This window comes from Scyliorhinus torazame, chromosome 8, assembly GCF_047496885.1.
Source record: "Scyliorhinus torazame isolate Kashiwa2021f chromosome 8, sScyTor2.1, whole genome shotgun sequence".
Lineage (NCBI taxonomy): Eukaryota > Metazoa > Chordata > Chondrichthyes > Carcharhiniformes > Scyliorhinidae > Scyliorhinus > Scyliorhinus torazame.
The window spans coordinates 31244430-31255491 of record NC_092714.1 but is presented as its reverse complement, the minus strand read 5'-3'; the positions used below and the strand labels follow the sequence as shown (position 1 = coordinate 31255491).

General features: G+C 50.2%; 1 protein-coding gene across 3 annotated transcripts in view; it reads left to right on the top strand.

The window, feature by feature from the left end:
• Positions 1–1068: 1068 nt before the first annotated feature.
• LOC140427717 (proteasome assembly chaperone 1-like) overlaps positions 1069–11062 on the top strand; it is a 357213-nt gene continuing 347219 nt past the window's right edge. For all 3 annotated transcript variants that reach the window (XM_072513256.1, XM_072513257.1, XM_072513254.1), the window contains exon 1: positions 1069–1206. In XM_072513256.1, coding sequence (XP_072369357.1) covers positions 1103–1206 — 104 coding nt within the window. In that variant the 5' untranslated portion in view covers positions 1069–1102. The remainder of the gene's footprint in view (positions 1207–11062) is intronic.

The following is an 11062-nucleotide window of genomic DNA, read 5'->3' as shown; positions in this document are numbered from 1 at the left end:
GAATGCTTACCCGGAGATCAGAGGCTGAATGCCCTTGACTGCTGAAGTGTTCCCCGACTGGAAGGGAACATTCCTCCAATAAATTGATGCACTATCAATTACGACGAGATGAGAGTAGAGAGTAATCGAGGCTTTATTACACAGAGATGTGTGGCCTCCTGCAGCTGCTACCGAAATGGCTGGAGCTCGGTGAGCACACACATTTATACTCCGCCTACTGGGCGGAGCCAGCAGGCCGGATCTACCCCCGTACCTGTCGTACAGGAGCCTTACCGTATTACCTCTAATACATGTATTATACAAACAGTGGTGACTACCACATTTAGTGCCTTCGTGTCCAAAGGTTAGCTGGGTTACGAGGCATAGGGGTGTGGACAGATTCTATTCGCTCTATTCGCTCTTGCTGCATCTGGGCGAGTACTTGGAATCAGTCTTGCGGTTGTACATTTGTCCTTTGCCACTTTAATGAATGTCCACTCGGCGAGTTCAACTCACTCGTTATTGTAGTTCAGTGCGGCGGCTGAGGGAGCGCCGTCTGGCGGTGATAATGAGTCAGTGTCGCGGCGGTGGGCGGGCGCGCCCTCTCGCGGTGGCAGTGAGTCGGTGCAGCGGCGGCGAGCAGGAGCGCCTCTCGCAGTGGGTGTGTGTCAGTACAGCGGCGGCGGGCGGGAGCGCCCTCTCGCGGCGGCGGTGAGTCAGTGCAGCGGCGGTGGGCGGGTGCGCCCTCTCGCAGTGGTGGTGCGTCAGCGATCAGGAGCGCCTCTCGCAGTGGTGGTGGTGCGTCAGTACAGCGGCGGCAGGCGGGAGCGCCCTCTCGCGGTAGCGGTGAGTCAGTGCAGCGGCGGCGGGCCTGAGCGCTCTCTCGCGGTGGCAGGAATCAGTGCAGCGGCGGCGGGCGGGCGCGCCCTCTCGCCGTGGCGGCGAGTCAGTGCAGCGGCGGTGGTCAGGTGCGCCCTCTCGCGGCGGCGGTGAGTCAGTGCAGCGGCGGTGGGCAGGTGCGCCCTCTCGCGGCGGCGGTGAGTCAGTGCAGCGGCGGTGGGCGGGTGCGCCCTCTCGCGGCGGCGGTGAGTCAGTGCAGCGGCGGCGGGCGGGCCTGTTGGTCATGGCCACGTTTTTCGGGGAGGTTCTGCCGGTTTTTTCCCGGGCGGTAGAGGAGGAGGAGGAAGATGAAGATGAGGAGATCCGGAGAGAGTTGGAGGGCCGCAGGTGAGGCCGGGCCCGGAGTGGAAGGTCCCACAGCCCGAGGCTAGAGTGAGGCTTCACCCCGGAGACTGGGAGTGAAATTATCCCCCAAGCAACCGGATTAATGAGTCCCGGAGATTAATGACCTGTTCCTGAAATCAGGAATAATCCTCGAGATTTAGTGATTAGTTCCTGGCCAAACTCCGGTTTGACTCTGGGATTGATTATGATTTTACTCTGGGATTGACTCTAGTTTTACACTGGGGCTGACGTTTGACTCTGGGATTTACTCTGGGATTGATTCCGGTTTGACTCTGGGATTGATTCCGGTTTGACTCTGGGATTGATTCCGGTTTGACTCTGGGATTGATTCTGTTTTGACTCTGGGATTGGTTCCAGTTTGACTCTGGGATTGACTTTGGTTTGACTCTGGGTTTGACTTTGGTTTGACTCTGGTTTGACTCTGGGATTGATTCTGGTTTGACTCTGGGATTGATTCCAGTTTGGCTCTTGAGATTGACTCCGGTTTGACTGGTATTGATTCCGGTTTGGCTCTGGGATTGATTCCGGTTTAACTCTGGGATTGATTCCGGTTTGACTCTGGGATTGATTCCGGTTTGACTCTGGGATTGATTCCGGTTTGACTCTGGGATTGTCCGATTTGACTCTGGGGTTGACTCTGGTTTGACTCTGGAATTGACTGGTTTGTCTCCAGGTTGACTCTGGGGTTGACTCAGGTTTGGATCTGGGGTTGACTCAGGTTTCGATCTGGGGTTGACTCTGGTTTGACTCTGGAATTGACTGGTTTGTCTCCAGGTTGACTCTGGGGTTGACACTGGTTTGACTCTGGGATTGATTCCGATTTGACTCTGGAATTGATTCCAGTTTTACTCTGGGATTGATTCCGGTTTGACTCTGGAGTTGACTCTGGTTTGTCTCTGGGATTGATTCCGGTTTGACTCTGGGATTGATTCCGGTTTGACTCTGGGATTGATTCCGGTTTGACTCTGGGATTGATTCTGTTTTGACTCTGGGATTGGTTCCAGTTTGACTCTGGGATTGACTTTGGTTTGACTCTGGGTTTGACTTTGGTTTGACTCTGGTTTGACTCTGGGATTGATTCTGGTTTGACTCTGGGATTGATTCCAGTTTGGCTCTTGAGATTGACTCCGGTTTGACTGGTATTGATTCCGGTTTGGCTCTGGGATTGATTCCGGTTTAACTCTGGGATTGATTCCGGTTTGACTCTGGGATTGATTCCGGTTTGACTCTGGGATTGTCCGATTTGACTCTGGGGTTGACTCTGGTTTGACTCTGGAATTGACTGGTTTGTCTCCAGGTTGACTCTGGGGTTGACTCAGGTTTGGATCTGGGGTTGACTCAGGTTTCGATCTGGGGTTGACTCTGGTTTGACTCTGGAATTGACTGGTTTGTCTCCAGGTTGACTCTGGGGTTGACACTGGTTTGACTCTGGGATTGATTCCGATTTGACTCTGGAATTGATTCCAGTTTTACTCTGGGATTGATTCCGGTTTGACTCTGGAGTTGACTCTGGTTTGTCTCTGGGATTGATTCCGGTTTGACTCTGGGATTGATTCCGGTTTGACTCTGGAGTTGACTCCAGTTTGACTCTGGGATTGATTCCGGTTTGACTCTGGGATTGATTCCGGTTTGTCTCTGGGGTTGACTCTGGTTTGGCTCTGGGATTGACTCAGGATTGACCACGGGGTTGATTCCTGTTAGACTCTGGGATTGATTCCGATTTGACTCTGGGATTGATTCCGATTTGACTCTGGGATTGACTCTGGTTTGGATCTGTGGTTGACTCTGGTTTTACTCTGGAATTGACTGGTTTGACTCTGGTTTATCTCCAGGTAGACTCTGGCACTGATTCCGGTTTGACTCTGGGATTGATTCCGGTTTGACTCTGGGATTGACTCCGGTTTGACTCTGGGATTGATTCTGGTTTGACTCTGGGATTGATTCCGGTTAGGCTCTGGGGTTGACTCTGGTTTGACTCTGGGATTGACTCAGGATTGACCATTGGGTTGATTCCGGTTTGACTCTGGGATTGACTCTGGTTTGACTCTGGGATTGATTTCGGTTTGACTCTGGGATTGATTCCGGTTTGGATCTGGGGTTCACTCCGGTTTGACTCTGGGATTGACTCCGGTTTGACTCTGGGATTGACTCCGGTTTGACTCTGGGATTGACTCCGGTTTGACTCTGGGATTGATTCCGGTTAGACTCTGGGGTTGACTCAGGTTTGGATCTGGGGTTGACTCTGGTTTTACTCTGGAATTGACTGGTTTGACTCTGGGATAGATTCCGGTTTGACTCTGGGATTGATTCCGGTTTGACTCTGGGATAGATTCCGGTTTTACTCTGGAATTGACTGGTTTGACTCTGGGATAGATTCCGGTTTGGCTCTGGGATAGATTCCGGTTTGACTCTGGGATTGATTCCGGTTTAACTCTAGGATTGATTCCGGTTTGACTCTGGGATTGACTCCGGTTTGACGCTGGGATTGATTCGGGTTTAACTCTGGGTTTGATACCGGTTTGACTCTGGGACTGATTCCGGTTTGACTCTTGGATTGATTCCGGTTTGACTCTGGGATTGATTCTGGTTTGACTCTGGGATTGACTCCGGTTTGACTCTGGGATTGATTCTGGTTTGACTCTGGGATTGATTCCGGTTTGACTCTGAGGTTGACTCTGTTTTGGCTCTGGGTTGACTCAGGATTGACCACGGGGTTGATTCCTGTTAGACTCTGGGATTGATTCCGGTTTGGCTCTGTGGTTGACTCCGGTTTGACTCTGTGGTTGACTCCGGTTTGACTCTGGTTTGGCTCTAGGTCTGACTCTGGTTTGACTCTGGGATTGAATGCGGTATGACACAGGGATTGACTCCTGTTTACTCTGGGATTGATTCCGGTTTGACTCTGGGATTGATTCCGGTTTGACTCTAGGAGTGATTCCGGTTAGACTCGGGTTGACTCCGGTTTGACTCTGGGATTGATTCGGGTTTGACTCTGGGATTGATTCCGGTTTGACTCTGGGATTGATTCTGGTTTGACTCTGGGTTTGACTCCGGTTTGCCTCTGGGATTGATTCTGGTTTGACTCTGAGATTGATTCCGGTTTGACTCTGTTATTGACTCCGGTTTGACTCTGGGATTGACTCCGGTTTGACTCTGGGATTGATTCTGGTTTGACTCTGGGATTGATTCCGGTTTGACTCTGAGGTTGACTCTGTTTTGGCTCTGGGTTGACTCAGGATTGACTCTGGGATTGATTCTGGTTTGACTCTGGGATTGATTCTGGTTTGACTCTGGGTTTGACTCCGGTTTGACTCTGGGACTGATTCCGGTTTGACTCTGGGATTGATTCGGGCTTGACTCTGGGTTTGATTCTGGTTTGACTCTGGGTTTGACTCCGGTTTGACTCTGGGACTGATACTGGTTTGACTCTGGGTTTGACTCCGGTTTGCCTCTGGGATTGATTCTGGTTTGACTCTGGGATTGATTCCGGTTTGACTCTGGGATTGACTCCGGTTTGACTCTGGGATTGATTCTGGTTTGACTCTGGGATTGATTCTGGTTTGACTCTGAGTTTGACTCCGGTTTGCCTCTGGGATTGATTCTGGTTTGACTCTGGGATTGATTCCGGTTTGACTCTGTTATTGACTCCGGTTTGACTCTGGGATTGACTCCGGTTTGACTCTGGGATTGATTCTGGTTTGACTCTGGGATTGATTCCGGTTTGACTCTGAGGTTGACTCTGTTTTGGCTCTGGGTTGACTCAGGATTGACTCTGGGATTGATTCTGGTTTGACTCTGGGATTGATTCTGGTTTGACTCTGGGTTTGACTCCGGTTTGACTCTGGGACTGATTCCGGTTTGACTCTGGGATTGATTCGGGCTTGACTCTGGGTTTGATTCTGGTTTGACTCTGGGTTTGACTCCGGTTTGACTCTGGGACTGATACTGGTTTGACTCTGGGTTTGACTCCGGTTTGCCTCTGGGATTGATTCTGGTTTGACTCTGGGATTGATTCCGGTTTGACTCTGGGATTGACTCCGGTTTGACTCTGGGATTGATTCTGGTTTGACTCTGGGATTGATTCTGGTTTGACTCTGGGTTTGACTCCGGTTTGCCTCTGGGATTGATTCTGGTTTGACTCTGGGATTGATTCCGGTTTGACTCTGGGATTGATTCCGGTTTGACTCTGGGATTGATTCCGGTTTGACTCTGGGATTGATTCCGGTTTGACTCTGGGATTGACTCTGGTTTGACTCTGGGATTGATTCTGGTTTGACTCTGGGATTGATTCCGGTTTGACTCTGAGGTTGACTCCGGTTTGACTCTGGTTTGGCTCTAGGTCTGACTCTGGTTTGACTCTGGGATTGAAACCGGTATGACACAGGGATTGACTCCTGTTTACTCTGGGATTGATTCCGGTTTGACTCTGGGATTGATTCCGGTTTGACTCTGGGATTGATTCCGGTTAGACTCGGGTTGACTCCGGTTTGGCTCTGGGATTGATTCCGATTTGACTCTGGGGTTGACTCAGGTTTGTATCTGGGGTTGACTCTGGTTTGACTCTGGAATTGACTGGTTTGACTCTGGTTTGTCTCCAGGTTGACACTGGGATTGATTCTGGTTTGGCTCTGGGGTTGACTCCGGTTTGACTCTGGTTTGGCTCTAGGGTTGACTCTGGAGTTGTCTCCGGTTTGACTCTGGGATTGATCTGGGATTAACTCTGGGATTTGCTCTGGAATTGACTCCGGTTTGACTCTGGGATTGACTCTGGGGCTGACTTCGATTTAACTCTGGGGCTGACTCTGATTTGACTCTAGGATTGACTCTGGGTTTGACTCTGGGATTGACATTGGTTTGACTCTGGGATTGACTCTGGTTTCACTCAGGGATTGACTCAGGGATTGACTCAGGGATTGACTCAGGGATTGACTCTGGGATTGACTCTGGGTTTGACTCCGGATTGACTCTGGGATTGACTTTGGTTTGACTCTGGGATGGACTCTGGTTTCCCTCTGGGATTGATTCCAGTTTGACTCTGAGATTGATTCTGGTTAGGCTCTGGGGTTGACTCCGGTTTGGCACCGGTTTGACTCTGGGATTGCGTCTGATTTGACTCTGGGATTGACTCCGGTTTGACGCTGGGATTGATTCGGGTTTGACTCTGGGATTGCTTCCGGTTTGACTCTGGGATTGCTTCCGGTTTGACTCTGGGATTGATTCCGGATTGACTCTGGGATTGATTCCGGTTTGACTCTGGGATTGATTCCGGTTTGACTCTGGGATTGACTCCGGTTTAACTCTGGTTTGGCTCCGGGTTTGACTCCGGGTTTGACTCTGAGGTTGACTCTTGGGTTAACTCTGGGATTGACTCCGGTTTGACTGATGGATTAACTCTGGGGTTACCTCTGGGAACGACTGCGGTTTGACTCTGGGACTGACTCCGGTTTGACTCCGGTTTGACTCTGGGATTGACTCTGGGACTGACTCCGGTTTGACTCTGGGCTTATCTGAGATTGACTTTGGGATTGACTCCGGTTTGTCTCTGAGATTGACTCTGGCATTGACTCTGGGGTGGTCTCTGGGTTTGACTCTTGGTGTGACTTTGGGATTGACTCTGGGATTGATTCCGATTTGTCTATGGGTTTGAACCTGGTTTATCTCTAGGATTGACTCTGGTTTAACTCTGGGTTTGACTCTGGGATTGACTCTGGTTTGTCTCTGGGATTGACTCTGGCATTGACTCTGGGATTGTCTCTGGGTTTGTCTCTTGGTGTGACTGGGTTTGACTCTGGGATTGATTCCGGTTTGTCTATGGGTTTGAACCTGGTTTAGCTCTAGGATTGACTCAAGTTTGACTCTGACATTGGCTCGGGGATTGACTCTGGGTTTGACTCCGGTTTGAGCCTGGGAACGACTGTCGTTTGACTCTGTAATTGGCTCCGGTTTAACTCTGGGACTGACTCCAGTTTGACTGGGATTGACTCCGGTGTGACTCTGGGATTGACTCCGATTTAACTCTGGGACTGACTCCGGTTTGACTCTGGGACTGACTCCGGTTTGTCCCTGGGATTGATTCTGGTTAGGCTCTGGGGTTGACTCCGGTTTGGCTCCGGTTTGACTCTGATTTGACTCTGGGATTGATTCCGATTTGACTCTGGGACTGACTCCGATTTGACTCTGGGCTTGTCTCTAGTTTAACTCTAGGATCCCTGGGATTGACTCTGGCATTGACACTGGGGTTGTCTCTGGGATTGACTCTGGGATTGACTCCAGGTTGTCTCTGGGTTTGAATCTGGTTTATCTCTAGGATTGACTCAAGTTTGATTCTGGCATTGGCTCGGGGATTGACTCTGGTTTGACCCTGGGAACGATTGTGGATTGACTCCGGTTTAACTCTGGGACTGACTCCGGTTTGACTCTGGGACTGACTCCGGTTTGGCTCTGGGATTGACTCTGGGATTGACTCCAATTTAACTCTGGGACTGACTCCGGTTTGACTCTGGGATTGACTCCGGTTTGACGCTGGGACTGACTCCGGTTTGACTCTGGGACTGACTCCGATTTGATTCTTGGACAGTCCAATTTGACTCTGGGATTGACTCTGGTTTAACTCTAGGATTCATTCTGGTTTATTCCTGGGATTGACTCTGGCATTGACTCTGTGTTTGACTCTGTGTTTGACTCTGGGTTTGACTCTGGGTTTGTCTCTGGGATTGACTGCAGCTTGTCTATGGGTTTCAATCTGGTTTATATCTAGGATTGACTCAAGTTTGACTCTGGGATTGACTCCGGTTTGACTCTGGGATTGACTCCAATTTAACTCTGGGTTTGACTCTGGGATTGACTCCGGTTTGACTCTGGGACTGACTCCGGTTTGACTCTAGGACTGACTCCGGTTTGACTCTGGGATTGACTCCGGTTTGACTCTGGGATTGACTCCAATTTAACTCTAGGACTGACTCCGGTTTGACTCTGGGATTAACTCCAGGATTCGCTCTGGAATTGACTCCGGTTTGACTCTGGGATTAACTCCAGGATTCGCTCTGGAATTGACTCCGGTTTGACTCTGGGACTGACTCCGATTTGATTCTGGGACTGAGTCCAATTTGACTCTGGGATTGTTCTTTGGGTTAACTCTAGGATTCATTCTGGTTTATCCCTGGGATTGACTCTGGGTTTGACTCTGGGTTTGACTCTGGGTTTGACTCTGGGTTTGACTCTGGGTTTGACTCTGGGTTTGACTCTGGGTTTGACTCTGGGTTTGACTCTGGGATTGACTCTGGGATTGACTCTGGGATTGACTCTGGGTTTGACTCTGGGTTTGACTCTGGGTTTGACTCTGGGTTTGACTCTGGGTTTGACTCTGGGTTTGTCTCTGGGTTTGTCTCTGGGATTGACTCCAGCTTGTCTATGGGTTTATATCTAGGATTGACTCAAGTTTGACTCTGGCATTGGCTCGGGGATTGACTCTGTGATTGACTCCGGTTTAACTCTGGGACTGACCCCGGTTTAACTCTGGGCCTGACTCCAGTTTAACTCTGGGATTGACTCCGGTTTGAGTCTGGGATTGACTCCGATTTAACTCTGGGACTGACTCTGATTTGACCCTGGGATTGATTCCGGTTTGACTCTGGGATTGGTTCCGGTTTGACCCTGGGACTGTCTCTGGGTTTGACTCTGGGTTTGACTCTGGGTTTGACTCTGGGTTTGACTCTGGGTTTGACTCGGATTGACTCTGGGATTGACTCTGGGTTTGACTCTGGGTTTGACTCTGGGTTTGACTCTGGGTTTGACTCTGGGTTTGACTCTGGGTTTGACTCTGGGTTTGACTCTGGGTTTGACTCTGGGTTTGACTCTGGGATTCTCTAGGATTGACTCAAGTTTGACTCTGGCATTGGCTCGGGGATTGACTCTGGTTTGACCCTGGGAACGATTGTGCTTTGACTCTGGGATTGACTCCGGTTTAACTCTGGGACTGACTCCGGTTTAACTCTGGGACTGACTCCGGTTTGACTCTAGGACTGACTCCGGTTTGACTCTAGGACTGAATCCGGTTTGACTCTGGGATTGACTTTGGGATTGACTCCGGTTTGTCTCTGGGATTGTCTCTGGGATTGTCTCTGGGTTTGACTCTTGGTGTGACTTTAGGCTTGACTCTGGGATTGACTCCGGTTTGTCTATTGGTTTGAACCTGGTTTATCTCTAGGATTGACTCTGGTTTAACTCTGGCATTGGCTCGGTGATTGACTCTGTGTTTGACTTGGTTTAACTCTGGGACTGACTCCAGTTTGACTCTGGATTGTCTCTGGGATTGATTCTGGTTAGGCTCTGGGGTTGACTCCGGTTTGGCTTTGGTTTGACTCTGGAATTGTCTCTGGGACTGATTCCGGTTTGACTCTGGGACTGACTCCGATTTGACTCTGGGATTGTCTCTGGTTTAACTCTCGGATTCATTCCGGTTTATCTCTGGGTTTGACTCTGGGTTTGACTCTGTGATTGACTCTGGGTTTGACTCTGGGTTTGTCTCTGGGTTTGTTTCTGTGTTTGACTCTGGATTTGACTCTGGATTTGACTCTGGATTTGACTCTGGGTTTGACTCTGGGTTTGACTCTGGGTTTGACTCTGGGTTTGTCTCTGGGTTTGTCTCTGGGTTTGTCTCTGGGTTTGTCTCTGGGTTTGACTGGGTTTGACTCTGGGTTTGACTCTGGGTTTGACTCTGGGTTTGTCTCTGGGTTTGTTTCTGTGTTTGACTCTGGATTTGACTCTGTGATTGACTGTGGGTGTGTCTCTGGGTGTGTCTCTGGGTGTGACTCTGGGTGTGACTCTGGGTGTGACTCTGGGTGTGACTCTGGGTTTGACTCTGGGTTTGACTCTGGGTTTGACTCCAGGTTTGACTCCAGTTTGTCTATGGGTTTCAATCTGGTTTATATCTAGGATTGACTCAAGTTTGACTCTGGCATTGGCTCAGGGATTGCCTCTGGGTTTGACTCTGGGATTAACTCCGGTTGGACCCTGGGAATGACTGTGGTTTAACGCTGGGATTGACTCCGGTTTGACTCTGATTTAACTCTGGGACTGCCTCCGGTGTGACTCTGGGATTGACTCCGATTTAACTCTGGGACTGACTCCGGTTTGACTCTGGGATTGATCTGGGATTAACTCCGGGATTCGCTCTGGAATTGACTCCGGTTTGACTCTGGGATTGACTCCGGGTTGACTCAAGGTTTGACTCCGGTTTGACTCTGGGACCGACTCCGGTTTGACTCTGGGACTGACTCTGATGTGACTCTGGGACTGACTCCGGTTTTACTCTGGAATTTACTCCGGGTTTACTCTGGAATTTACTCCGGTTTTACTCTGGAATTGACTATGGTTTGGCTCTGGGTTTGACTCCGGGTTTGATTCTGAGATTGACTCTGGTGTTAACTCTGGGATTGACTCCGGTTTGACTCTTGGATTAACTCTGGGGTTACCTCTGGGAACGACTGCGGTTTGACTCTGGGTTTGACTCTGGGATTGACTTTGGGATTGTCTCTGGCATTGACTCTGGGATTGTCTCTGGGTTTGACTCTTGGTGTGACTCTGGGTTTGACTCTGGGATTGACTCTGGGATTTACTCCGGTTTGATTCTGGCTTTGGCTCTGTTTTTGACTCCCGTTTGACTCTGAGATTGACTCTGGGGTTCACTCTTGGATTGACTCCGGTTTGACTCTTGGATTAACTCTGGGGTTACTTCTGGGAACGACTGCAGTGTGACTCTGGGACTGACTCGGGATTGACTCTGGGACTGACTCCGGGACTGACTCCGGGACTGACTCCGGGACTGACTCCGGGACTG